The following is a 26,167-nucleotide window of genomic DNA, read 5'->3' as shown; positions in this document are numbered from 1 at the left end:
AAGTTCCCCCAGATTTTGGAGCGAATAAATTTCACAGGAAAATAACTATTGCACAATTCTTGGGCATTTAGTGTTCTAACGGCAGCCATTCTGGACCATTACGTATTCCACACAAAACCAAATAAATGACAGATCACGGGATCATCTCCAACGAGCAAGCATGATGTTATTCATAGACCTGGCAGTACTACACATCTGCCTTATTTTAAGAAAAAGATGGTCCAAAATATGAACACAGTTTATTTGCTCTTATTTGCTTCGGTACAGGATTTCAAGGTTCGAAATATGATGGCAACGCCTCCATAACAAAAAAACAATAATAATAACAATTGAGATCCAAAACAGTGTGATAAATCACTATTGAGCTGCCAAAGCAATGCTCCTGGACATCATCAGGGTACCCCAGAGAGTACTGTGCCGCGTTCTGCTTTCAAGAATTGGTTATGCGGCAACCTGCCTGAAAAGGCTTTGACGGATCTGTAAGCATTTCATATGCCAAAGCAAGGTTGTCATCAGACCAAAGATGTGGAAGGAAATGCACGGTAAAATGAACAGAATCAATTCTGAAATCAAATGTCCAAGGAAACAGAAAAACAGAAAAAGGTGCTTCTTACCTCAGGCAGCTTCTTTCTAAAAACCGCTTGCAGTCTAGCATCCAGTGTGTTTTCACAGACGATCTTTCCATCTCGGGAAGCTAGCACAACTCCGCCAGAACTATATTGAAATGCACAACAGTGAGCATACAACAGTTCGATCATTTCATAAGGGAAATGGCAAATGCCATTTAGCCACTTGTGACATCAGAAATTCAGTAACAAGCACTGTAGGGTATGAACAATCTGCAGGCCTTACCACGAGGGACCAGGTGCCTGATAATGACTGGGAGCAGATGGCAGAAAGACACGACGATCTACCACTATCTCAGGAGGATATACATTTGCTTTTTCTGCATACTCATTACTTGCCGACTCCAAAACTGAATCAACAAGGTCAAGATCCTCCTTCCTGCAGCGGAGAAGCACAGCTGGTTCTTTCAGACGCAGCAAACTCTGTTCAGGGAAAATTTTGCGTTAAATGATGCTCAAATTACTGGAAGTAGATGTTAGTGCAAAGGCAATATACTTATGTACATTGGATAGATATACCAAATGGGCCGTCAACCGCTGCAATTAATTTACAAGTCTAATAAAAAGATTATGACATACAGGAGAACAATTGAAAAAATTTGTGACTTGAATATTGCCCAAAAATCAGGTAAGTTATTCTTCAGGGTGAGATATAAAACTAGTTCAAGGATTTTCACAGAAAACTGAATCCTTTTATATTATCTGAAAAATATCTTGCCCAAACCATATTCAAATTGGCAGTTGGATTGGTGTTATTTCCGGCAATGAGAACCCTACCATAACCAATTGCCTGAAAATGGAATAGACAGCACAACTTAAATAAGCCTGTTTTTCTTTGTGTTTCTTTTTGGACCGCATTTGTTCTCTATGTGTGCTGTGCAAATGAACTATTGCTTGCAGTAGTTGCACCAAGTTCATGCTTCATATTCGCATAGAAGAAAGCAAATCAAATCGTGCTAACCTGAACAATAAGTATCTTCAGAAGTTTCTTGTAAGTTTGATGATCACGGCTTATGTACAGTAGCTCTTTCCTTGCTGACTCCATCATATTTGTTACCAGGTCATCCTGAGCTTGAAGAACTTTAATTCGGGAAGCATTGAGCTGCATTGAGTAATCACTGCGTAGAATAATGCACAGCAAAATCAGTTAATAGTTCTTTACTGAAATATATCGAAATAGGATGCCAAAGAGAGAAATTATTCTTAATGACCTGTAGCAAGTAGTTAAATATACTTTACAAAGTGTGAAATAGGTAAATAAAATATAAGTCGCACAAATGAGAACAAGAACTATTACATTTTATTCTTGATGCCGACTTGCTTCTCTTTGCGATCAAATTCCTGCCTGATCTTCTTTTTTTCAGCTTCCACCAGTTGCAATTTTTCAATTTGGAATTCCTGATTAGTTATCATTACATAAGTTCACCTCATAGAAAAATAAGTTGCAGAGGTTTTTCAGATGTAAAAGCACATCACATCAAGTGATGATATCACCTAATTCTGTTTTCCTGTGATATAAGTGTCACAGCTGTCCAATGGGCAATGGGCACGAAATATAATGGAAGCAAACAGACTAGTTCATTTTTTATTCTGAATTTGCGTTACATGGTATACTAAAAATCTGTTAAAAAATAGTTCAACCAAATGCAGGACAAGTGGCTGTTTCAGTTAGCTACCACTGGGAAGTAGGTAAAATATTTAGCATATTTGGACTCCATACTGGAGAACTCGCAACAAACGCAACGTCCCAGTTGGTAACAGAAGCAATGGCACAGGTTCGATCACTGACAGCATAGCACAACATTCTTACACTGCAAAACCGAATCGCTAACGAAAGTAATCCAAACGACAGTTCCTAAGCCCCGAATCCCAACATGACCCTGCACAGAGCCACAGACCCCGACATTGTCCGATCTCTGCCCAATTCGCATAACCAACCACCACCCACTGCGCATTGCGCGATCCTAACGCCGCTGTACCAGATCCGAACCTCCGCAATCCGGATCTCGCCGATCTCTCACGAGATCCGACTCTGGAAATCCTCTAGAAGACAATGCGCGGAGGAAGGCGGGGATACCTCGGCGGCTGCGGCCTCGATCTCGACGGCCTTCTCGACGGCCTCCTGGCGGATGAAGTCCGTCATCTGCTTGAGCTGCCGCGACACGTCCACTTCCTCCATGTTGCCGGAGAACCCCTGCGCCCTTCCGCTGCTGCTTCTCCGGTGATCGCCGGGGTCGACGCGGCGGTGGGTTCTGTTTGATCTCTGGGTGTGCTGGTGGGCGTCGTGGCGATTCGTTCCTTGTTTCTATCTGACGCGGCGTCGCGGACTCGCGCGGAGGATAAGGTTTGGTGTTGAGGCCCCAGAGGCCTTTTTTTTTCCCTTTTCTTTTTCTTTTTCCTCTGTATCCGCTTCGTATTCTTCTTTTTTCTAGAGGACGCTTCGTATTCTAGTGTTTGTGCGAGATACGCCTATACGCATACACGCACGAGCTTGGACGATAGTGGGCCTGAACTGGAGCCTCGCTTTAGCGCGGGCTGGGCCTCTTCGACAGTTTCGGCCCAAAGAAACAGGCTTTCCATGGCGTTTTCCATGGAAATACTCGGTATATATCCCCTAAAAAAATTGTAATACACGATATATATGAACACTATTCGTGTAAAGGCTTGCTGCAGGGTAGTACTTGTACAGAAGTTCTATGCCATGGGACATGGGTTGCATGCATGGGAAATACTTCCTGATGGATAATTGGATACGGTATGATTGCAATTGCTTCAGATTACCAGATAATTGGATACAGGCAACTGACTGATGGACTGAAACTCTGACAAAACACACAAAAGCTCCGAGATCGATGGAGTCGTATGTACATGCACAGCACAAAAGAAAATCCTGAGCAAGAAGACGAGACGACGGCACGACGCCCAGGAACATGAACATCGTTAGGCCTGCAGAGCGAGCGCCATCACCGGCGCGCGCGCGCGTGGGCAGCTTGGCCTCAGAAGTAGAGGAAGCGCGCCCTCATGGCCGGCGACGGGCAGGACTCCTGGCAGAGGGCGTCGAGCTTCCACCCGGGCAGGGAGACGCCCTCCTCCGCGCGCCTCTCCTTGCCGCTGCGGCCGCCGCCGGCGTCCGCCGAGGACGGCGTGCCCGGGCTGATCGGCTCCTTACCCGCCGCCTTAGCCGCGTCCACGGAGCCAGCGCCAGCCGCCGGCCTAGGCGCCGGGACGATGGTCACCTCCGGCACCCGGCTCTTCCCTTCCATCTCCTCCGGATCCCCCTTGGAATCACGCTGTGCTTGGGGCCTGAAAGCTGGGTCCTTTGCTGTGCGTGTGCTACACTCTGTCTGCAGTTTGCTTATCTAGCTGATATCTCCACAGTAATTTGGTTTGCAGTTTATAATCCTTTGCAGATGGCGATGGGTTTGTCTTCTGACTTCCTGCAGAGAAACGGATAAGATCGGAGTGGGTGAACATGTTTTCACCGAGTTAGTGGTGCTGATAGCGACTAGCACATGTTGACAAATATGATCGATTATCTTCTCCTCCCTTCTTTCTTTTCCTTTTCCTTTTCTTTTATTATTGTGGCTGCCTTACGTTATCCTCTTTGCCAGGCAATCCTGTAGAATCGCTCCGTGTGTCAGCTGTGTGCATCAGGTAAATTTCGAGATGATCATGACACTGTAAAATATGTTTCCTGTGATGGAAAAATGGTTATCACATTCAAGATGCTAATAACACCCTAAAAAAAAAGATTTCTTGTGATCGCCCAGACACTGCACAAGAAATGGATCCTAACATGTTTTCAGATTCATAGTCTCCGTACCCTAGGTTCTCATGTTAACAGGGATTGCGAGTAACAGGCACTTCTCTCGTTGACGTCTGAATTTGAGTAGCATGCAATTCTACTTCTACCCTTGACATCAATCTAGATTCTAGAGCCTATACTAGCAGAGATTGAACTACAAAAGACCTGCATGGCTACATACATGGGCACTTGTACAACAGAAACAACAGTCACGTTGTCAGACCTGGAGCTAAGAAGTATAAGAACTATTACAAGCCGAACAGATTATCGCTGGGACCAAAGATGGATCCACCAAACTGCCTCGTGTTCAAGTCTCCACCGTCCAAGGCCGACGGGAACCTGTCGAGCCACTGGGTGAGGATTGGGCCGTCGGAGTCCTCCACCCACGGCGACGTCATGTCGATGCCATCCAGTGCGATTGGATCGCCATCCAACTTCTTCCTCGTCTTGGGTTCGGAGTGGAGCGTGAGATTGTAGTGCACGTAGGCTTGGTCGGCCAAAGCCTCCTTGTCCAGCTTGTTGCGCTTTTCATAGTGGTTCTGAAGGATCATACCCCAGTCTCTTTGAAACGTTAGGGTGCTGCAGACCTGGCTGGTAACTCTGACAGCGGCTCGTTGCAGTGATGGTGCTGAATCGCCGTATTGTTCCCACCACATCCCTGAGCACAAGAGTCATCAAACTGAATTGAGAAAACAGAATACAGGTGCCTAAAAGATGATATGATGCTTCTGAAATATCTTCAATCCAGTTAAGTGCATCAAAGGTATATAATCATCAGCTCCAACCAAAAATGCGACAACGGGGTGGGCCTAGTGCCCTAAAAATGCAGCACTACAAACTAACAACATGTGACATATTATTAATATAAATAGCCAGTAATACACAGCATACCCCAAAACAAACTTACTAATTTTCTATTGAGAATACAAACATGAATGCAGAAAATGCAATTCAAGAATATTAGTAAAATAGCTGTGGCATTGGAGAATATTAGAACAATGTAGCTGACATAAGCCATGACGCATACCTGGGGAGGTATTGTTGCGGGCCTCTTTAGCAATGTTAGAACCAAACATCCCTTGCGCCTTGCGAAAAGCATGCAATTGAGAAGTAATATCTTGCCTTAGGTCAGGGTTTGTAAGCACCTTATCAAGAACATGGAAGAACTCCTCCTTGATACTACTAAAAAATTTTACTTCTGGGTTATACTGGATGCTTGGGTTCAGAAAAGCAGCTGCTGAATGAAGAGGTGAATGTAGCTCTGCTTGCCATTTTTGCTCCACTATGTCCAGAAACGACTTACATTTGCCTTCATCCATTATGTAGTATGTTCTAATAGAGTCCGTCACTTTTGTCATAGACTCATATATGTAACCAATGGCAGCTTTGCCTCCTGAAACATCCCTCATGACCCTCAATAAAGGTTCAGAAACAGCAGCTATCTCTTCAACTGCTCTCCAAAGCTCATCATCATTGAGTATCTCAACACAAGGAATGGACCTACTTGCATATGAAGAAGATGAAAATTCAGCGCAATGAAACATTTGCTTCAGCTTTGACCTGTGCCTCAACAAGGATTTCAGTGTGAGAAAATCTGATACAGACTTTGTAATCCCTGAGCAAACAAGCTCTTGCCCTGGCATGGACTTTCTCGTAAAATCAAGAACCCACTTATTGTTGTAGATAAATCGTGTTACGGTTTGTGCTTGGCAGATGCATTGGTTCACCCAATCAATCTTGGAGAAGTCATCCAACATTGAGTTAATGCAGAAAGATGCACATGGTGACCAAAAGATTGAGTTGTAGTTCTGCATGATTAGCTTGTCTATGCTGCCGTAGTTTATATTCCTGTCAGCGATTATCTGAACAACATTCTCTGGGCCAACTTCTCGAATCACTTCATCGAAGAGATCATACAACCCTCTGTGAGTTTTGAAGTGTGAAGAGGCATCCACTGTTTTGAGGAAGAATGTCCCTAGAGGAGACGACACAGAAAAGTTGATTAGAGCTTTCAATTTGTTATCAGTCCATGAATCAGCCAATATAGTGCAACCTGTTGTCACCCAATCCTTTTCAATCTCTTTTGTTTTCTGCAAAATCTCTGACTTGAGCTTGTGCAACCACTTGTCCTTCAGAACCTCTGCTGACGGCCCCCGGAATCCCACACCACCAAGTACCTCCAGCATATGCTGGTATGAAACTGAGTCTGCTATACTATAGTCCAACTTGTTCTCGAAAAAGAATTCAGCTATGCATCGCTCTGCCTCCAATTCTGAAGCAGCGCGTGACTTGTTAACAGCACCAGATAGTTTTGGTGCCGGAGTCGACACTTCCAGAGCAAGAAGGTGACTCTGTTCAGCAGCAAGAGTAACCGCTGGTGAGTTCGCTGCCCCTGGAGTAGTAGACTGAGACGGAAGCTCCCGTGTCCTTTTCGGGGGTACCGACAATTCAGCTACCCTCTGCCTCTTGAGGAGCTGGAACTCCTTGTACTCCTCCTTTGCCGATATGATAGCCTTCACCTTCTCAATAACATCTTCCTTCACCTTGGTGCAAGGGTTAACCCCTTTGCTGGGAATTTGAGAAAGATGGAACTTGAGCCTGCTGATGCCGCCATTGAGAACCTTGTGACAGAACCTGCACCGGACCTTGTTCCCATCCAGCTTGTCGCAGTACTCCCAGCAGGGATCTCTCTCCCGCACTGGAGCAGCAGACAGTGAATGAGCAGAAAACAGAAACGCAGCACATTAGAATTGATACATCGATGTTTTGAGTCGTAGATGGTGCAACCAAAGCAGGAAAATTACTTTATGGTGCAGCAGCAGCAGGACTTCAAGTTGATATTAGTACCTGCAAATAAAAGAAATGTATTGATTTCCAAAAATAGAAAATGCTGCTTATGATGAGATGAAAGCACTTAAGGATTGAATGCTTAATTAGGAACTGAAAAGCTAAAGGTAAGGAATTAAGCGGTTGAAGCAGCATATCAAGTGTTACTGTACTCTATTGCCAATTTTATCCAGCAATCTCCCCACCCAAATGATTAGCATACCATGCTCTGGAAGTTTGTTTCATGCGCCGATTAGATACTAGAGAGGTGATTCCACAGCACCGGAGCATTTGGCAATTGTAATGGAGTGGGAGATAATTGAAGAAATGGGGCTCCGCTTCTGTTACCAAAACTAATCAGAAATCCGTACCCCGCATGTTGGCCCTGCGGAACATTTCGGCGGGGCGGCGAAACAGAGCGCCGGTTGACTCGCCCCCCATTTCTTTGGAAATCAACCCCGCCTTCCTCCCCAAAATAGCCCGAGTTTCGGCTCCCAATCGCGACAAGCACAAAAAGGTTGTTCCTCCCCGAAATAGCCCGAGTTTCAGCTCCCAAATCGCGGCAAGCACAAAAAGCTTTAAGCGCAGCTGAGCTCAGCATCTGAACCCCATGGATCCACAGGATCACACAAGCCATTATCCCTCTAATAATTCGCGAGAAGTAGTCCGGCTGCCGGAACGGAGCGAGATCTGGAAGGGTTCGAGCTCTAAAAATCGCGGGAGGGGAGGGGAGGAGAGGAGAGGAGATGCTGACCTGAGTCCTCCTCACTGGGGTGAGCTGCTCCCGTCCCGACCCGAGAGTTTATTTCGTGGGAAGGAGGGATATTTTTTCTTCTCTTCTCCCCGATTTATCGCCAAGCTTTTGTGGGTGGGTGGTGGCCTGGCCGCCGCCGCGAGCGGAGTCGTGGGAGGAGGAGGAGGAGGAGATGGGGCGGGCGGCTGCGTGGGGTGTGCGCCGTGCGCGAGATGACACGAGATGACGGGGAGCCTTTCCCTGCCCTTCCTTGCAAGTTGCAACGGAAGAGGGGGACACGCCTCGTCTTTCTCTCGTGCGAAAAAAAAATCGGGGGAGAGAGATTTCGTGAGGCGGGCCGTACCTCACTAACACTGGGTCTTGGTGGGCCGGGCCGGGAATGAGAACGTTCGTTCGGCCCGCGTGCTAAACAGGAGGTGCCTCCGCGGCGGAAATCCTATCCATCTTCCGGAAGGTTTGCTGGGCCCGCGGCCCACGTTTGCCGCTGCATTTTTCACTTGTCGGCGGCTAGATCCCGGGTTACTGCTGCTTGTACTTCCCGGGTCACCCGATCCTGGGATCAGGAGGAAGGGGAAGACGAGGCGAGATGCGCTGCTCGGCAGTGGTTGAAGCGTGTGACGGGATGTGTGGCGTAACATGCCTGGGAGGGAGCACGGGTGGTCCTCCGGACGCGGGTGTGTGCGGAGTGCGTTATCACACGCGCCGGCCAAGCTGAACGACCGGGAGGTGTTCGACTAAATGTCCCGCCCGGAGAGCGCATTCTGGGCACGAGTTTTGAATTTCTACGAACTAACGAGTCAGCTTTCTTCTCCGTGTTCTCCGTGTCAGGTAACAAAAACAGGTAATGCCCGCTTTCTTCTCCGTGTCAGCTGTGCACTTGTTTGACTTAACTACTGCAGCAAAGATGGACCGCACATGGTCAGCATTTTGACTGCGAATCCCAATTCACATATACTCTCTTTCTTTCTTTTTTCGATTCACATATACTCTCTGTCTGTGTACACAATAATACAAGTTCTGAAATACAAGCATGGAACTCAACTTCTAACAGATGAAATTTGACTTTCCATGCAGTCGGGATAGGAGTGCCAACTGCCAATCGTGTTTGGACAACACTATTGACTTGTCAGCAAAGCTCAATATATGGTTTGCATATATTTATTCGGTTAGGAGGATTGGGTAAATGCATTGGTTGCTGAGTATTTGACATATAAGAAGTCGATTGGCTTCGACAAGGCAACAAACAGGTAATGCTGCCGCTTTCTTCCTCACATCAGTTGTGCGTGTTGACAGATACTTGTTTGACTTAATTATTGCTGCGAAGTAGATGGACTGCACGTGGGAATCTTGTTGACTTTTCAACCAAAGTTTTACGTAGACTCTTTGTGTGTATACGACCATAGTAGAAGTGCTGAAATATCAGCGTGGACCTCATTTGGACTTATGACTTTATGAGGAAACTCGTCCTTGATTTGCATATATCTATAAGGTTAGGAGAGGTTGAGCTCATATATCGGTTGCCTGGTTGGCAAGAAGAAGTATCTCCACTGAAATGGTGAGGGCAAGCAGTTGGAGGTCCTTGTTCTCATGTTCCTTCGTTTTAGTATTTCCCTCCCTCATCAACCTTGTATATCCTTGCTGCAAATTCACATATGCAACAGACACCCTCCTTCCAGGTCAAGTCCTGACTGAGAAACATGGCCTAGTCTCAAAAAATGGCGCCTTCAGGTTGGGCTACGACTCCTCGGTTTTTCAGAATGATTATTTCTACCGTGGTTTGGCCATCTGGTTTACTGACTCTTCGTCCTTGTAAACGTGATTACTTTCCTGTTTGGCAACCTGATTGGAATGGTTTATTCGAATCATATATCCTTTCAGTCTCAGAGGATTGCGTGCTATATATAGATGGTGGTCATATTTGGTCCTCGCCCGTGTCAATGCCACTTCTATTTCTGCTATTGCAGTGCTCCTTTGACAATGGAAATCTTGTGATAAGAGACCGAGCAAACAGTTCCATGGTGATTTGGCAGAGTTTTGATAACCCAAGTCATGTACTGCTCCCTGGAGGACACCTAGGATTCAGTCCAATCACCGGCAAGAACACCACCCTTGTTACTTATAGTTTTCTCTATAACATTAGTTATACTCTGTCACTGGACGCAACTACAAAGAGAGGTTTTATTATCCAGCAGAGTCCTGGTGGTCATATGTTTGCTGGTACTTTTCCCGAATGGATAGACATTCATGAAGATGGAGACTATGCGCTCGCATTCAATGATGTGCATACATACATGCATTTGACTTCCGCTGGGATCATTCGATTTGCTAAACAATGGGAGTGTGATTCTATTTTATGGTCTGCTCCAACAATTGCATGCGGTGTTCATTCATATTGTGGACGTTGCGACCTTGATTCTCATTGTGGACCTTACAGCCTCTGCACGAGCTCAGGCTCGTGCACATGCCCTGTTGGTTTTGATTCACCATCAACAAGACGATGAACTGGTGAGGGTTGTTGGAGGGAAGTCCCTCTGAATTATGAAAGCAATCCTGCAGAGCCGGAAGTGACATTTTATCCCATAGACGGCATCCTTAGATATCCTCAGAATGGTTGGATGTCAAAGGTAAAAAGTATGAGAGAGTGTGAATCCTCTTGCTTAAGGGACTGTACCTGTACTGCCTTTGCTTACAATTCAACTTGTCTACTATGGTTTGGGGAGTTGTGGAATACTGTGATGCTTGAATCTGGTTCAGATGGCAATCATGTATACATACGTACCACATCCAAACAACAACAATCAAGTTTTAGAGTTACTCATGTATTTGTTTCCCCATAAAAGAATGATTGTTCTTTGGGTGATTGGTGTGTTTGCCTTCATTCTTATTGGTTTTATTCTTTTGTGGAGATGCAGAATAAAGTTATTCGAGGAAACAATGGTGAATGGTGATGGAAGCCTCAAGGTCTTCTCATTTGCACAAATAAAGAAGATAACAAAAAATTTCTCTGAAAAACTTGGGGAAGGAGGCTTTGGCTGCGATTTCAAAGGGACAATGCCAGTTTCCACTATGGTTGCTGTCAAAAGGTTAAAAGGCTTCGTGCAAGGAGATAAGCAGTTCCGAGCAGAGGTGCAGACCATTGGGATGATTCAACACACCAATCTAGTTCGTCTTCTTGGATTTTGTGCTGGTGAGGACAGAAGGTTGCTAGTGTATGAATACATGGTGAATGGTTCTTTAAATTCTCATCTCTTTTGTAGCAGTTCTGCAAAGTTTAACACACTAATCCTTGATGAACTGTTCTGCCCTAAGATTGCAGACTTTGGTATGGCAAAGCTTCTTGGTCGAGACTATAGCAGGGTACTGACAACAATGCGAGGGACCATTGGGTATCTTGCACCTGAGTGGATCTCAGGCGTACCGATCACGCAAAAGGCTGATGTTTACAGCTACGGAATGATGCTTCTAGAAATCATATCGGGGCGAAGGAATTCAGAGAAAATTAAGGAGGGGAAGTTTACATACTTTCCAACCTATGCTGCAGTTAAGTTGAATGAAGGAAATGGTATGTGCCTGCTGGATAATGGTTTGGGGGGCAATGCTGATGCAGAGCAGCTGGCCAGAGCTTGTAGAGTCTCCTGCTGGTGCATTCAGGATGCTGCAGATCACAGGCCGATGATGGGGCAAGTTGTTCGCATGCTAGAGGGTGTCATGGATGTCGAGGTCCCTCCTGTTCCCAGGTCACTGCAAAAGTATGTTGGCATGGAGGATTCCAATTGTTCAGATTGGACAGCTTCTGAAGTCTCTTGTTAGTCCAATGCGATCTTTTCCTTCTTTGCGTTTCTGAACTCCAGGAAACACTGTGTATTGCAGTATTGAGCGATGTACTCAGTTTATGCTTGTGTTAAGGCCTTTGCACTCGTTTCCATATAGCAAGTACAGAAATTACGTCATCTGTTGGGTGAAACAGAAAGGTAACATGTATTTTTTTCGTTGCGCCTCATTGGCTCATTGCCATGTGTTTTTCGTGTACAATCTACTTGTTGACAGTTTTTGTTCCTTGTTTTCTTGGAATTTTGAGTTGTATGACATGTTCTGCATCTTAAGCATGTGCTAAGAGACTGGGTTAATTCCTGAAAATTCAGAAGTTGAGAACTTGTTCCAAGATCTTTCAAGTAGGAGCTGTAGTCTAAGGCTGTTGCAGTCTTGTAGATGCAGACGTGAGAGCACCATATGAATTTTGCACCGGAACAGGGGAGTGTTTCAAACACGGCACAATAGGCCACGTGCGCATATCTGAAGCACACCGCCAGTGATGCTTTTTTTAAGAAACACAATAGTGACAAATGCTTACATACACGTATGCCAATGTTTTAAATAGCGAGCTAAGGGGTTTAGCGGCGGCACTCTAAAACAGCTAATAGCGGAGCTAAATCCGGAGTTAAATAAGGCTATACCGGGATATAACAGCTAAGTTGTTCATGAACACAACTAGCGGTACCATACCTCAAATAGCTATAGCGGATTATAGCGGGAGATTTAAAACCTTGACGTACGCATACTTAAAGCTATGAATACACGCAGGCGAGTCTACTATATAAACAGCTTCGAGAGACTGAACCGGCATATCTTCAGGACTGATGAAGTCACGACCGACGTCGGTGATGCTCGAAGAGTGACCAATCTCTCAACCAAGAACCTCGAATGCGATTGAGATTTTGCGGCCAGCGATGTCTGACGAGCACACATCGCATCGCTCCTCATCAGTTCTCCGCGGCCGCGACTGGGCCGCAGTGGGCCGGTTTGAGAGTGAGAACGTTCGGCCCTCGTGCAAACAAACGGAAAAGAGGGAGGTGCCCGCGTTCGCCGTTGCTTCCACTTCCACTCGTCGGTTGGTTCCTCGCTTCCTTGCTGCTTCTACTTCTCGGGTCACGATCGGGAGTGAGGGGGAAGACGAGGCGAGATGCTTCGTTTGGCAATGGTCGAAGCGGGTGGAGCTGCTGCATCGCACCATACCGGAGAGGACGGGGAGGTCCGAAGTCAGACGCGGCCAGCAAGCTGGACGAGCGGAAGGTGTTCGACGAAATGCCTTCCCGCGAGAGCGTGTCGCGGGCCCGAGTCTTGACTTCGTGGGAACCTTGTCGGCGTCAACAAGGCAAAAACAGGTAATGCCAGTTGTAGCAATGATAATAAACGTGGACCCCAATTCGTCCCCCAAAGAATGGAAATTGCCTACCAAGTTGGACCTAAGAAATGTAGACGCTGGCGACGGGTACTCTTGAGTCTTGACTGTTGAGCAAATCTCTTCCTGGTTTCCATATATCTAGGCCGCATCATCCCACTTTGCCGTGCTCAGACACCAGCACTTGCTGCGGGTGTCTGCGGTCCACGGCGGCGAAGTGCGTGGTCCGAGTCGAGGAGCCGAGGAGGGCGCTGTATGTTTGAGGCGCGGATCGACGAGGAGCAGGATCTAGAGCTGTTGGAGCGGGTTGAGAGCACTACCAAAGTGGCATGAAGTAGAGATACCCTGAAATGGTGAAGGCAAACAACTGGAGGTCCTTGTTCTCATCTTCCTTCGTTTTACTATTTCCACCCTTGATCAACCTTGTATATTCCTGCTGCAAATTCGCATACGCATCAGACACCCTCCTTCCAGGACAATTCCTAGATGAAAACCAGGGCCTCGTCTCAAAAAACGGCGCCTTCAAGTTGGGTTTTGACTGCTCCTCCGTTCATGAAGATGATTATTTTTATTGCGGTTTGGGTATCTGGTTTGCTAAACCATCATCTTGTAATCGTGAATATTTTCCTGTTTGGCAACCTGAGCGGGATAGTTGTGCACGTTTTACCCTCTCACTCACAGAGAATGGCGTGCTAAATCTAACCACATACTGTGGCCACTATTGGTACTCATCCCACATGTGGAATACTTTTGTGAACGCTGCTGCAGTGCTTCTTGACAACGGAAATCTTGTAATAAGAGACCAAGTAAACAATTCCATGGTGATTTGGCAGAGTTTTGATAGCCCGACGAATGTACTGCTCTCTGGAGGACTCCTGGGATTAAATAAAATCACCGGCATGACCATCATCCTTTCCTGTTATTCTGATTATGATAATGGCGGATATACTCTGTCACTGGATCCAACTAGGAGGCGAGGTTTTATTATCCAGCATAATCATCTTGGTCATATATTTACTGGGACTTTTCCTAGATGGATGGATATTCGTGAAGATGGACACTATGCGCTAACATTCAATGATGCACGTACCTACATACAGTTAACTAACTCTGGATTTGTGACATTTTCTAAACAAGGGGAATGCGATACTGTATTATGGTCCGCTCCAGATACATTATGTGACTATTACTCATATTGTGGACCTTATGGTCTCTGCACAAGGTCGGGCTCTTGTACATGCCCTGTTGGTTTTGATCCATCATATGCCAAAGAATGGAAAATTGTAGGTTGTTCAAGAAAGGAACCTCTGAGTTGTGAAGAAAGCATTGTTACACATCCAGAAGTGACATTTTATCCAATACATGGCATTCATAGATATCCTCAGCAGGATTTCATGCTGAACGTTTCAGACATGAGTGAGTGTGAATCCTCTTGCTTAAGGAACTGTAGTTGTATTGCCTTTGCTTACAATACAAGTTGCTTAATGTGGTTTTGGGACCTGTGGAATACATTAGTGCTTGACTCTGGTCCAAATGGCAACTCTATGTACATACGTATAGCAACCAAACAACAATCAGGTCCTAGGACTGTTCCTCTAGTTTCTTTCTGGAAAAGACTAGTTTTTGGATCGATGATTGGTGTGCTAGCCCTTGTTGTTATTGGTCTGATTCTCTTGTGGAGATGCAGAAGAAAGCTTTTCAGGGCTAGAACGGTGGTTGACAATGGAAGCCTTGTGGTATTCTCGTTTGTACATATAAAGAACTGTACCAAAAATTTCTCTGAAAAACTTGGAGAAGGAGGCTTTGGCTGCGTTTTTAAAGGGATGCTGCCAGGCTGCACTGCTGTGGCTGTGAAGAAGCTAAAAGGCCTTAGACAGGAAGACAAGCAATTTCGAGCAGAGGTGCAGACCATAGGTATGATTCAGCACATCAATATTGTCCGTCTGCTTGGGTTTTGCGCTGAAGATAGTAGAAGGTTCCTGGTGTATGAATATATGGCAAATGGTTCTTTGAGTAACCACCTGTTTTCCAAGAGATCCTCTAAGTTAAGCTGGGAGCTGCGGTACTCGATTGCTCTTGGAATTGCAGGAGGCCTGGCTTATCTGCACGAGGGATGCAGGGACTGTATTGTACACTGTGACATGAAGCCAGATAACATACTTCTTGACGCAGAACTCTGTCCCAAGATTGCAGATTTTGGCATGGCAAAGCTTCTTGGTCGAGATTTCAGCAGGGCACTGACAACAATGCGAGGGACCATCGGATACCTTGCACCGGAGTGGATCTCAGGTGTACCAATCACACATAAGGCTGATGTTTACAGCTACGGAATGGTGCTTCTAGAAATCATTGCAGGGCGAAGAAATTCGGAGAAGATTAAGGAAGGAAAGTTTACTTACTTTCCAATATATGCTGCAGTTAAGGTGAATGAAGGTGATGTTATGTGCCTGTTGGACAGTAGTCTGGAGGGCAACGCTGAAGTGGAGCAGCTGAACAGAACCTGTAGAGTCGCCTGTTGGTGCATTCAGGATGCTGAAGACCACAGGCCAATGATGGGGCAAGTTGTTCGCATGCTAGAGGGTGTCATGGATGTCGAGGTCCCTCCGGTTCCCAGGTCACTGCAAAACTATGTGGGAATTGAGGATTCCATCTCTGAAGATTTGAACATCTCGTATTAGTCCAATGTGAACATTTTCTTCTTTGTATTTCTGAACTCCGTGGAACACATTTGGCGTATAGAAATTGTGTTCACTCTACACTTGTTTAAGGTTCTCTGAATGCATTTACGTAAACTCTGTCATCAGTTGGTAAAACAGAGGTGGGATGTGTCTTACTCTTGTTGGAGCTCGAAACTGGCAACAAGACGATCAGGCTGGGACCAACCAGTTAGATCAGTTCCTCCAGGCGATCTGACCGTCCTGTGTCTTAAAGCCAGTCTGGTAAGCAACCGGTTTGATCGATTTAGCTAGGTGGTCTAACCGGTTCAACCCTAGTCCGAGTAGATCTAAGAAACCCTTATAGATTAAGATTTGTAAAAGGATTTCCGTGCGGAGGAAAACCTCCTGATTGAGGCTAACACCCAATCAATCAAAACGTTTACTTTATTTTTTTATCTCCAAACCCTAATTTTTTTCAACCCCTTTGCTTTCCTCTTTCGTCTCCACAGTGGCTGAGGAGGTTCTGAGTGGCCTGCCGATCTCAGAGCAACCCTAGGCGCATCATCCCTGACAGGATCCCTTCCAGGGTGGTGATTTTAGATTTTCGCGTTGCCCCTGTGCAAACCAATCTGACCGGCTTCCCTAACCGGTCTAACCGGCCAGAGGCAGGAGCCTTGCAAGGTGAAGTCCCACCGTGCATGATCTAACGCAATTCGGTGTGTTAACCTGAAAAGGCACCAACAACTCTCAACTCCTCGATGCCTTATATTCTCGTTGTGCAATTTACTGTTGACAGTGGCATGTTCTTAGTTTCTTGGACTGTTGAGTGGTATAGCATGTTCTGCATCTTAAACACGTGGTAAGACACTCTGGGTAACTCAGTGCCTGACCATACAGAATCTGAGAACTTGTTTTAAGATCTTCGGAGTAGTAGCTGTCTTGCTGGGCAGTGCAGTAGATGTAGTGGAATGTGGGAGCATCACAAAAATTTGGAATTTTGTGTTGTGCTGGGAATGTTTCAAACACGTCCCACAAGGGGCAACGTAAGCACACGGCCCAACCATGTCTCATCCAGGGACCCGTCGAATGCGATAGCGTCCAGGCAATGTAACCAACCACCCAATGCCAATGCCTGAATGCCATGTCCGGCCGGCTGAACGAAAGCAAGGTGCTCGATGAAACGGCTCAACACGGGTTGATCGCGTCCAGACAGATCCCCTGTAATGGCGTCCAGGCAATGGCATCGATCGGTCATTCATGGCAATGCTTTCACTTGTTGGCAACACTGACTCGATCGGTGCATCCTCGCGTGAACCTCTCCAGGCTGCCAGCCTGCCAGTGCTCCCACCCAGAGAGGGAGATGTGGATGCTGCACCGTGACAAGACGGACAGGGCAACCTGATAGGGACGTCCACTGATGATTGCTCTCTCCGTCAGGGAGGTCGTTGCCAAAACGGGCAGGGCAAAAAAATCTTCCGAAACGGATGGCTGAAACAGGAGTGCCTAGCTGTGTGCTGGCGCACACATCCATTGTCCATTTCCATCTCTGCATTGCGCGGTGCGCGCCCACCCCGGCACCCCGCCCGTCGCGGCCAGCCGGAAGAGCAGAGCGAGAGCGACATGGGCACGCTCTCGCCGCCGCGTGCCGTCTCGCTCCTCGTCCTCGTCGCCGTCCTGTTCACGTCGACGGGGGCCGTGACGGCGGCCACCGCTACCCGGCGACGCTACGACGCCATCTTCAGCCTGGGCGACTCGTACGCGGACACGGGCAACGGCCCCGTCGTCTTCGGCTGGCATGCCATCGCCAACCCCGTCATGCGGCCGCCCTACGGCTCCACCTTCTTCGGCCGCCCCACCGGACGCAACTGCGACGGCCGCCTTGCCATCGACTTCCTCGGTGCGCGCCGTGCCCTGCTACCTCGATCTCGCCCAATATGTTGCTGTACTTGTACATCAAACAGCTGATCGTTCTGCCTGCCCGCAGCCGAGAGCCTGGGCCTGCCGCTCGTCCCGCCTTTCCTGGCGCGCAATGGATCCGCCACCAGCTTCCGCCGCGGCGCCAACTTCGCCGTCGGCGGCGCCCCCGCCCTCGACACCACCTTCTTCCACCGCTGGGATCCACCCGGCGGCAGCGTGTTCCCGCTCAACACCAGCCTAGACGTGCAGCTGCAGTGGTTCGAGTCGCTCAAGCCCTCGCTCTGCGCCACACCCAAAGGTACGACGTTCTTCACTGATCATATCGACTCGATCTCTTTAATGCGTAGGAAGGAACTGCCGGCAGAATTTCTGACGAATTCGTCCAATTAATGCGTGCACAGGTTGCAAGGAGTTGTTCGGCAGATCGCTCTTCTTCGTCGGCCCGTTCGGGGCCAACGACTACCTCCTCTCCTTGGCCGCGAAGAGCGTCGACGAGGTCAGATCGTTCGTCCCGGACGTCGTGGGGACCATCTCCATGGCCGTCGAGGTACGCACATCGCCATCTGCAAGAACGCCAACGAGAAGTATGATCAGCATTGATCAGAGTCGGATCAAACCAAACAACGCTAACTAATTAACGGCGGTGACCTGCTCCGCTGACTGCTGGGCGCGTAACAGAGGCTGATAATCCATCACGGGGCGACGACGCTGGTGGTTCCCGGCGTGATCCCGGTGGGATGCGCGCCGCCGGTGCTCGTCACGTTCGCCGACCCAGACCCGGCGGCCTACGACCCCCGGACAGGCTGCCTCAAAGCGATCAACGGCATCGCCGCCCGCCACAACGCGCTGCTCCAGGAGGCCCTGCGAGAGCTCCGGGACAAGCACCGGCCGGCCGGCGTCACCATCATCTACGCCGACTTCTTCGGGCCCGTCATCGACATGGTCACGTCTCCTGCTAAATTCGGTCGGTACTGCTCGTTTCTTGCTGAATGCACTGGAACTTGTATTGACGACTTGACGTGACTCTTGCCCTTGTGCGGTTGGAGAAATCGAAATGTTGATGGGAGTCATGCAAGTTATTTGGTGGTTGCAGGGTTTGAAGGAGATGTTCTTACGCTCTGCTGTGGAGGGCCGGGGAGGTTCAACTACAACAAGCAGGTTTTCTGCGGCGATCGAGGCGCGGTCAAGTGCAGGGACCCGTCTGCTCGCTTGTTCTGGGACGGCGTCCACCTGACGGAGGCGGCCTACCGGTACATCGCCGCCGGCTGGCTGAACAGGATAAAGTCGCCGGGAAGTGATGGCGGTGGTACCAACAGGACGACGGCCGCAACTGCAACCGTGGAGTCCTCGTGCTAACGAGCGGTGAAAGCAGCAACCGAAAGCATAAAGTTAGGGCATGAATGTGAGGAGTAGCATATGACACTAGCTTTCAACCTCCGTGATAGAGACCCATGAAAGATGACTACGTGTAAGGCGGTTAGTTCATGGATGCAGTGATGCTCCTTGGCTTCTTGCTGTGAGTAAACCAGATTTGGATTTGTGACAATCGCATGGAAAGTTGAGGGCTTGAGGCAAATGTGTGTGATGGAGAAGCCTTTCTTTTTCAAAAATAAAGAATCATTTCCATAAAAAAAATAAAATAAAAACCCTCTTCGAGATTCTTGTGCTTGCCACGGGGGTATGCATTTCAAACCAATAGAGTTTCATTTGGAATAGTGTCTATTTCACGAGAATTTTGTATGAATCCCTTTAGTTCATTTTTGAATCAGAAAAGAAACCATTGGGGAAAAAAGATTTAGTACGTTCAAAAAGAAGAAGAAGAAAAGAATCAGAAAAGAAACCTTTTGTTTCAAGCAAGGCCTTCGGCCCAAATAGACTCCGAGCTCATACATATGAAACAGATGGCCCAACCCCTCCCAATCGGCCAATCCCCTCACCGTCTCCGCACCCCGCAGGAAGCATAGCCACCTCCCGCCCGCTGGTGCTACCAATTCCGTCGCCTCAACGCCTGACGGGATGGGGAATCGGTACAGGCTGATTGGGTGGACGAAGCCAAGATGTTCGACGAAATGACTCCATGCCAGAGCGCGCTCGGTGGCGAGCCAGACTGATTTCCGGAAGCGCCTCAAAAGAGTGAACCAGGTTATTTAACTGCTTTGTGACCCTGAACAGAGCATGCATGTGCATTCACTAGGCTGTCGAGCTTAGGAAACCAGATCGTATTGCTTCACATTATTCATCTGAACATATCATCTTCTGTAACAACAGTACCTCTATCGGCGATCAACCTCGTACTTCACTTGTATATGTACTTATGGCTACAGTAGTAACATTACAGTCTTTCTTGCAGCACCTTAATTACTAACTGCTAGCAGTCTAGCCCTTGCAGGCTGGTTTATGCTGCTGAACCACTCATCGGCGACGTACCGGTTAGCCGCCTCCGTCAAGTGAGCACCATCCCAGAACAAACGAGCAGATGGATCCTCACATTTGGTCGCGCCTGGTTCGCCGCACAAGATCGCCTGTCTGAAGTGGTACCTCCCAGGCCCTCCACAGCAAACTGTGAGAACGTCTCTTTCAAACCCTGCAATCACCAAGCTCCATCACCTTTCTGTCACTGCAATCAGACCATGAATTGCAATGCAGGTTCCGCACGCGGGTACTGACCAAACTTTCCAGGCGACTCCACCATCTTCATGACGGGGCTGAAGAAGTCGGCGTAGATGATCTCCACCTCCGGGTACTTGGCCTGGATCTTCTCTATCGACTCCAGCAACAACGAGTTGTGATGGATGGTTAGCTCGTTGACCTCATCCAGACACCCTGTCTGGGGGTTGTAGCGTGCCTGGTCGGAGTTGGCGTCAAATACGGCGAGCACCGGCGGCGTGCATCTATTACTAATCCAAATTGGTCGCCCCATGCTTGATCAGCCTCTGTCACCGACTCGTCATTAGAAATTCAGTAACTTTATTTAGTTTCATCTATTACTAATCCAAAGTAATGTTGGCTGCTCCGATCCCTTGCAGGTTGCTAGGTCCATGATTACCTACCTCAATGGCCATGGATATGGTCCTGACGACATCTTGGACGAACGACCTGACCTGTGGAACGCTCTTCCCCTTGTACAACAACGAGATGGTGTAGTCATTGAACCCGAATTTGCCGACGAAGAAGAGCGACCTACCAAAGAATTCTCTGCACTCTAACGGTATGCCGCGCGCCCGGATGATGCATCATTAGCAACAAGAATTCAGCAGCTAGCTAGGCATATATGAGTTGACTGACCTTGTCCCGTGGCACAGAGTGATGGCTTCAGCGACTCGAACCACTGCAGCTTCACGTTCAAGCTGGTGTTGAAAGCGGAGTGGGCGGCGGTACCGGAGGCGTGGAGCTCGCCGTCGCGGAAGAAGCTCGCGTCGAGGGCGGTGGCGCCCGCGACGGCGAAGTTGGCGCCGGCTCGGAAGCTCCCGTTGCGCGCCAGGAATGGCGGGACCAACGGCAGGCCCAGGCTCTCAGCTGCGAGGAATTGAGCACAGAGCCAGAGTGATCGGTCAGCTAGTGGATCGGATCGACGGCAGCACGTTGTATTGGGCAAGAGATGGGAGCAGTAGAGCACGCCGGCCGCGCACCGATGAAGTCGATGGCGAGGCGGCCGTCGCAGTATCGGCCGGTGGGGCGGCCGAAGAAATTGGAGCCGTAGGGCGGCCGCATCACGGGGTTGTCGATGGCGTGCCGGTCCAAGACGACGGGGCCGTTGCCGGTGTCCGCGTACGAGTCGCCCAGGCTGAAGATGGAGTCGTAGCGGCGCCGGACCCGGACGTGGGGAGCGGTCGCGGTGGCCGTCGTCACGGCCCCCGGCCCCCGTCGACGTGAATACGAGGAGGAGGAGCGAGATGGCACGCGGCGGCGAGAGCTTGCCCATGTCTCTCTCGCCATACTCTTCCGTCGGGCCGTGACGGGCGGCAAATGCAGAGATGGAATGGGACACCAAACCAACCACGCGCTTGGAATACTGGACGTTTTAGCAGCCATCCATTTTCGCAGATTTTGGGGCCGGACGCTGAAAACCCCATCGGATCCACTAGCGAACAGCACCTGGCACATTTTATATTCGCCTCGCTAGCCACGTGCAAAGCTCGAAACCAAATTTTAGTTCTTGGTCGCCGGTGCCGGTGCTCATGTGTGCACTGCCGCCGCATCACCGCTCCTTGGGCATCCAACGGCAGCATCGGTGAAAGCTACTCGGTTGGGCGGTTTGGCCCATTTGTAGACCGCTCGCCCCATCGCCATTGCTGCCGGCCGCCGATCGCCGGCTGCCGGTGGCCACTGCTGCCAAGCGTGCTCCACTGCAAGACAAGAGGAAGCTCCTAAATTGCCATACTGAATTTCGTGATTATCAAACTGGCAACATCAGTGATCTGTTATCAAATTGAGAACAATCTTTTCAAATCCACATCAGTGCCGTCGACCACCACGCCGGGGCCAGCTTGGCTGCTACAAAGGGATGGGATGAGGGGAGCGGCGGCGGAGGGGCCTTCCTCGGGGATCTGCTCCACCCGCGCCGGGAGCCATGTCGATGGGGCTCAAGCGAGTAGCCTTGGCATCGTGTTTTTTTGGACCGAAACGACATATTCTGCTCCTTTCACCGATGCGACACAGTTGGATGCCCAAGGAACGGTGATGTCGTAAATCTCTGCTGCTCGTCAGTGTGGGGTCTGGGGTGTGGGCGTGTGGCTCGTGTGTCGGCAACCATCTAGTGAAACAGTGATTTTTTTTTTTTGAACGAGTGAAACAATGATTGTCTAATGATTGGGAGCTTGTCTATTCAAACGAGTGGCGAAAGGCGTGGACACGGCATCGCAGGCGTTCAACAGCTACATCGCGATCTCGCCGATGACGTATAAGGGGTTGTTTGGATACACCCCGTAAATTTTAGGACCCGTCACATCGAATGTTTGGATACTAATAGGAGTATTAAATATAGTCTAATTACAAAACTAATTATACAGATGGAGTCTAATTCGCGAGACGAATCTATTAAGCCTAATTAGTCCATGATTTGACAATGTGGTGCTACATTAACCATTTGCTAATGATGGATTAATTAGGCTTAATAGATTCGTCTCGCGAATTAGTATAGGGGTTCTGCAGTTAGTTTTATAATTAGCTCATGTTTAGTCCTCCTAATTAGTATCCGAACATCCGATGTGACCCCTCCTAAAGTTTAGTACTCGCATCCAAACACCCCCTAAGATCAAACACGAGGCAAGTCTAAATCGGGAGTGGGACAGAGATGGCAACCGTTACGAAACTTTCCTGCTACATTGTTACCAGATTTCAAAATACTATCTTGCGTTGTCAACATATGTTTCCCGAGACTATATATTTTCTTCCGAATCACACATCACACACACTCACGTATATGCACACACACTCAACCCTATGAACACATGTACGCAACCTTGTACCTATGAGTATGTAAGAGAGATTGAGCCTACAAATTCTCGAGATGACGAAGTTATCATTAACATCTCGCTTATTTTCTCACTGTCGCCTGCGTGCCACATGGCGTTATTTCTGCGTATGTCTCGTCAATCGCCGCTGCTGCACGGCTGCACCCGTTCCGAGCCAACCCAAACGCAACTTGGCACCATCGCTATGCTTGCAGTTTGGAGCATTAACAAGCGCCTACGATTCCTTTTGTAGTTTTGGATTTGTGCGAGAAGTATCGTTGTTTCCCCTGCTGTTGGGTAGAAGTAAATGTTGATGTGGGAGTCTGTCAGTCATGCAACTCCTTTCATGCGGTAGGTGTACCTCTAGGAACCCTGGAGGTGGAAACGTTTCTCTAGTTTATCTCCCTGAATCAGGTTACATAGACTAAGTTCTTCTTAAGTCTCCCCTCTGTGCACCAGACTTGTAGAATTTTCGTTCTATAAATGGAAATGGAGTGAGCCTCGTTTTGAAAAGAAAAAAAACAGATTAAACGTGAATCGACTCAGTCAAAATGATACCACGCTGGCAAATCATGATAAAAAACAGTTCAGATGGTATATTAAGCTAGTATCAAAAGGAGGAGGAAGTAAGTTAAGCTAATATTTTACTTAGGGTGTGGGATGTACAAATTGGATATATTTAACTGAGCTGGGGCAGCCATTCTGGTCCCAAATTGATCGAACCCGGTTTCAGCATGAACCCGAGACTAAAGTCGACAAATCCTGAGGTCTCACAAACAATTAGTTTTTTGGAAATACGCAGGAGAGCTGTGCACCTTTGTATTAAGAAGGAACTCACACACACAATTAGTTGGTAGCAGTTGCATGCGAGCTGATGCTGCGGAGCCAGCCGTCGGCGATGTAGCGGTTGGCCGCCTCCGTCAAGTGGGCGCCATCCCAGAACAGACGAGCAGATGGGTCCTTGCAAGTGGTCGAGCCTGGATCGCCGCAGACGACCACTCCACTGAAGTGGTACCTTCCCGGGCCTCCACAGCAGACGGTCAGAGCGTCCTCTTCAAACCCTGCAACAACATTCGATCAGTCACCAAGCTCAAATCACATCTCTCAGCAACTTAACAGCCATGCATGCATGCACATTGCAGCAGCTCTAGGAAATTTACAGTGTGCTAGCACTGAGTAAGTAGTGAGTACCGACCAAATTTGGCCGGCGATTTCACCATCTCCATTACTGGGCTGAAGAAATCGGCGTAACCGATCTCGACGTCAAGGTGCTTGGAACGGATCTTGTCTAGGGACTCCTGCAACATTGAGTTGTGATAGGTGGACAGCTCGTTCATCCCTTTCAGGCAGCCTGTCCGGGGCTCGTAGCTTGCTGGGTCGGCACTGGGGAAGAAGGTGAGAATCGGCGGGTCGCATCCCGCCGGAACCATCCCGGAGACCAGCAAACTTGTGGCCCCGTGCTTGATCAACCTCTGCTAACAATTATTTACCACGATTTAATTTCCCTTGCAGGTTAATTACTGGCTACATGGAGTGATTTAGATATCACCTCAATGGCCATGGAGATGGTCCTGATGACGTGTGGCACCAAGGATCTGAGCTGTTGAACATTCTTCCCCATGTTCATCGAGAAGCTGTAGTCGTTGAACCCGAGCTCTCCAAGGAAGAAGAGCGATCTGCCGAAGAAATCCTTGCACTCTGCACGCAGCAGATCATTTAATTTACTGTATGGATCGATCGCTCACCAATAATGCGACCTTCACGCACCTTGGGTTGTGGCGCAGAGTGAGGGCTTGAGTGACTCGAACCACTGCAGCTGCACGCCTAAACTGGTGTTGAAAGGGAACTTGTTGTCGGTGCCCGGGGGCTCGCCGTCGTGGAAGAAGGCGGCGTCGATGGCTGTGGCGGCCCCGACCGCGAAGTTGGCGCCGCGGCGGAAGCTCCCGTCGTGCGCCAGGAATGGCGGCACGAGAGGCAGGCCCAGGCCCTCCGCTGCGACCACAGAAGGGGCGACGTCGAATCGAGGCTACCAAGGACGAGCAAAGTACAAGGTGATGACAGCAGCATGACGTCGCACGCACCGATGAAGTCGATGATGAGGCGGCCGTCGCAGTTGCGTCCGGTGGGGTGGCCGAAGAAGGTGGAGCCGTAGGGCGGGCGCGTGACGGGGTTGGGGACGGAGTACCACGCGAAGACGACGGGGTTGTTGCCGGTGTCGGTGAAGGAGTCGCCGAAGCCGAAGATGGAGTCGTAGCGCCGGGCGCGGAGGGCGGCGGCGGCGGCGGCCACGGGCTCCGACGGCGACGGCGAGCGGAGGAGAAGCAGGAGGAGAAGCGAGGCGGCAGCCCGCGGCGTGAAGCCGCCCATGTTGGTTGCTAGCTTGCTCTGCCTCGTTCCAGCCTGCCGGGGCAGATGGGGAAGTGTTTGTTCCTGTCACAAATCTCTGCTGCTCGTCAATGTGGGCGTGTATCTCGTGTCGGCAATCATCGAGTGAAAGAGTGATGTCGTAAATGATTGGGACCTGTCATCTCAAACGACTGGCGGAAGGCGTGGACACGCCATCGGAAATGTTTACTCAAGGTTAGGCGAGATTTTGTAGGTCGTGGGATCTTCGAGATTCTGGTAGGATACAAAATACAGAGCAATTTCCCACTACTATCCCCACGTAACAGTGGCAAATGTCATGAACCAAATGCTATATATCATTTCGAAGAGTTTTAGTCCGAGATAAACTGACTGTCTCGCATAATCTCGTAGCTAAAGTAGTCACTCACCAACTTTCTTATGGGAGGGATAATTTTACCAAGGATTTGCATAGACAAGGGAAATTATTGTTCAAACTATGTATCAATATCTCATTAATCATGGTACTCCTTTCATCAATAAATTTATATGAAAGTTAAAGATTCCTCTAAAAAATAAAAATATTCCTTTGGTATCGGGGTGTTAT

The 26,167-nt window shown here is 48.7% G+C and overlaps 7 protein-coding genes and 1 pseudogene across 10 annotated transcripts; 3 read left to right on the top strand and 5 right to left on the bottom strand.

The window, feature by feature from the left end:
- Positions 1-141: 141 nt before the first annotated feature.
- Positions 142-2,958, bottom strand: LOC117858016 (V-type proton ATPase subunit E). Its single transcript, XM_034740976.2, has 6 exons — positions 2,704-2,958; positions 1,924-2,024; positions 1,588-1,744; positions 853-1,049; positions 615-714; positions 142-477 (listed from the first exon to the last, which is right to left on the bottom strand). Exons 1-6 carry the CDS (start codon positions 2,803-2,805, stop codon positions 442-444), a joined length of 693 nt encoding a protein of 230 aa, XP_034596867.1. The 5' UTR covers positions 2,806-2,958; the 3' UTR covers positions 142-441.
- Positions 2,959-3,362: 404 nt separating this feature from the next.
- On the bottom strand, positions 3,363-4,037 carry LOC117858017 (uncharacterized). The gene has a single exon (XM_034740978.2). The coding sequence runs from the start codon at positions 3,887-3,889 to the stop codon at positions 3,623-3,625; it is 267 nt and encodes an 88-aa protein (XP_034596869.1). The 5' UTR covers positions 3,890-4,037; the 3' UTR covers positions 3,363-3,622.
- Positions 4,038-4,473: 436 nt separating this feature from the next.
- On the bottom strand, positions 4,474-8,163 carry LOC117858013 (uncharacterized). 3 transcript variants are annotated; one of them, XM_034740965.2, is made up of 4 exons: positions 8,012-8,163; positions 7,236-7,278; positions 5,459-7,129; positions 4,474-5,089 (listed from the first exon to the last, which is right to left on the bottom strand). In XM_034740965.2, coding segments are annotated over exons 2-4 (2,082 nt in total). In that variant the 5' UTR covers positions 7,237-7,278; positions 8,012-8,163; the 3' UTR covers positions 4,474-4,679. The 3 variants fall into 3 exon arrangements, with proteins under 3 accessions (XP_034596856.1, XP_034596857.1, XP_034596858.1); XM_034740966.2 differs by lacking the exon at positions 8,012-8,163 and adding an exon at positions 7,481-7,908; XM_034740967.2 differs by lacking the exon at positions 8,012-8,163 and adding an exon at positions 7,629-7,908.
- A 184-nt stretch (positions 8,164-8,347) lies between these two features.
- On the top strand, positions 8,348-11,936 carry LOC117858014 (G-type lectin S-receptor-like serine/threonine-protein kinase At2g19130). 2 transcript variants are annotated; one of them, XM_034740975.2, is made up of 3 exons: positions 8,348-8,852; positions 9,086-9,258; positions 10,924-11,936. In XM_034740975.2, the coding sequence occupies exon 3, from the start codon at positions 10,946-10,948 to the stop codon at positions 11,819-11,821; it is 876 nt and encodes a 291-aa protein (XP_034596866.1). In that variant the 5' UTR covers positions 8,348-8,852; positions 9,086-9,258; positions 10,924-10,945; the 3' UTR covers positions 11,822-11,936. The 2 variants fall into 2 exon arrangements, with proteins under 2 accessions (XP_034596866.1, XP_034596865.1); XM_034740974.2 differs by lacking the exons at positions 8,348-8,852; positions 9,086-9,258 and adding an exon at positions 10,490-10,635.
- A 218-nt stretch (positions 11,937-12,154) lies between these two features.
- On the top strand, positions 12,155-15,944 carry LOC117855822 (G-type lectin S-receptor-like serine/threonine-protein kinase At2g19130). Its single transcript, XM_072294171.1, has one exon. It carries the CDS (start codon positions 13,541-13,543, stop codon positions 15,866-15,868), a length of 2,328 nt encoding a protein of 775 aa, XP_072150272.1. The 5' UTR covers positions 12,155-13,540; the 3' UTR covers positions 15,869-15,944.
- A 1,431-nt stretch (positions 15,945-17,375) lies between these two features.
- LOC117858021 (GDSL esterase/lipase At5g45910) lies at positions 17,376-19,340 on the top strand. The gene is made up of 5 exons (XM_034740986.2): positions 17,376-17,744; positions 17,832-18,062; positions 18,166-18,311; positions 18,443-18,728; positions 18,858-19,340. The coding sequence occupies exons 1-5, from the start codon at positions 17,468-17,470 to the stop codon at positions 19,118-19,120; spliced, it is 1,203 nt and encodes a 400-aa protein (XP_034596877.1). The 5' UTR covers positions 17,376-17,467; the 3' UTR covers positions 19,121-19,340.
- Positions 19,341-19,968: 628 nt separating this feature from the next.
- LOC117859116 (GDSL esterase/lipase At5g45910-like) lies at positions 19,969-23,692 on the bottom strand (annotated as a pseudogene).
- Positions 23,693-23,844: 152 nt separating this feature from the next.
- Positions 23,845-25,683, bottom strand: LOC117858022 (GDSL esterase/lipase At5g45910). The gene is made up of 5 exons (XM_034740987.2): positions 25,299-25,683; positions 24,985-25,209; positions 24,767-24,915; positions 24,413-24,689; positions 23,845-24,278 (listed from the first exon to the last, which is right to left on the bottom strand). The coding sequence occupies exons 1-5, from the start codon at positions 25,582-25,584 to the stop codon at positions 24,064-24,066; spliced, it is 1,152 nt and encodes a 383-aa protein (XP_034596878.1). The 5' UTR covers positions 25,585-25,683; the 3' UTR covers positions 23,845-24,063.
- Positions 25,684-26,167: the final 484 nt, after the last annotated feature.

The sequence above is a fragment of the Setaria viridis genome, chromosome 5, assembly GCF_005286985.2.
Source record: "Setaria viridis chromosome 5, Setaria_viridis_v4.0, whole genome shotgun sequence".
In the NCBI taxonomy this organism is placed as follows: Eukaryota; Viridiplantae; Streptophyta; class Magnoliopsida; order Poales; family Poaceae; genus Setaria; species Setaria viridis.
The sequence above is the reverse complement of the archived record's forward strand: the minus strand, read 5'-3'. Positions and strand labels throughout refer to the sequence as shown.

Bases quoted from the DNA above. Each gene is read 5' to 3' on its own strand.
- LOC117858016 (XM_034740976.2), bottom strand. From the start codon at position 2,805: ATGGAGGAAGTGGACGTGTCGCGGCAGCTCAAGCAGATGACGGACTTC. The intron at 1,745-1,923 runs GTAATAGTTCTT...TATTCTACGCAG, and splicing joins GTCGGCATCAAGAATAAAAT to TGATTACTCAATGCAGCTCA. The intron at 1,050-1,587 runs GTTAGCACGATT...TTCCCTGAACAG, and splicing joins TGAAGATACTTATTGTTCAG to AGTTTGCTGCGTCTGAAAGA.
- LOC117858017 (XM_034740978.2), bottom strand. From the start codon at position 3,889: ATGGAAGGGAAGAGCCGGGTGCCGGAGGTGACCATCGTCCCGGCGCCT.
- LOC117858013 (XM_034740965.2), bottom strand. The intron at 5,090-5,458 runs GTATGCGTCATG...TCTTGTGCTCAG, and splicing joins CCGCAACAATACCTCCCCAG to GGATGTGGTGGGAACAATAC.
- LOC117855822 (XM_072294171.1), top strand. From the start codon at position 13,541: ATGGTGAAGGCAAACAACTGGAGGTCCTTGTTCTCATCTTCCTTCGTT.
- LOC117858021 (XM_034740986.2), top strand. From the start codon at position 17,468: ATGGGCACGCTCTCGCCGCCGCGTGCCGTCTCGCTCCTCGTCCTCGTC. The intron at 18,063-18,165 runs GTACGACGTTCT...ATGCGTGCACAG, and splicing joins GCTCTGCGCCACACCCAAAG to GTTGCAAGGAGTTGTTCGGC. The intron at 18,729-18,857 runs GTCGGTACTGCT...TGGTGGTTGCAG, and splicing joins CACGTCTCCTGCTAAATTCG to GGTTTGAAGGAGATGTTCTT.
- LOC117858022 (XM_034740987.2), bottom strand. From the start codon at position 25,584: ATGGGCGGCTTCACGCCGCGGGCTGCCGCCTCGCTTCTCCTCCTGCTT. The intron at 24,916-24,984 runs GTGCGTGAAGGT...TGCTGCGTGCAG, and splicing joins ACTCTGCGCCACAACCCAAG to AGTGCAAGGATTTCTTCGGC. The intron at 24,690-24,766 runs GTGATATCTAAA...AATTGTTAGCAG, and splicing joins CCATCTCCATGGCCATTGAG to AGGTTGATCAAGCACGGGGC.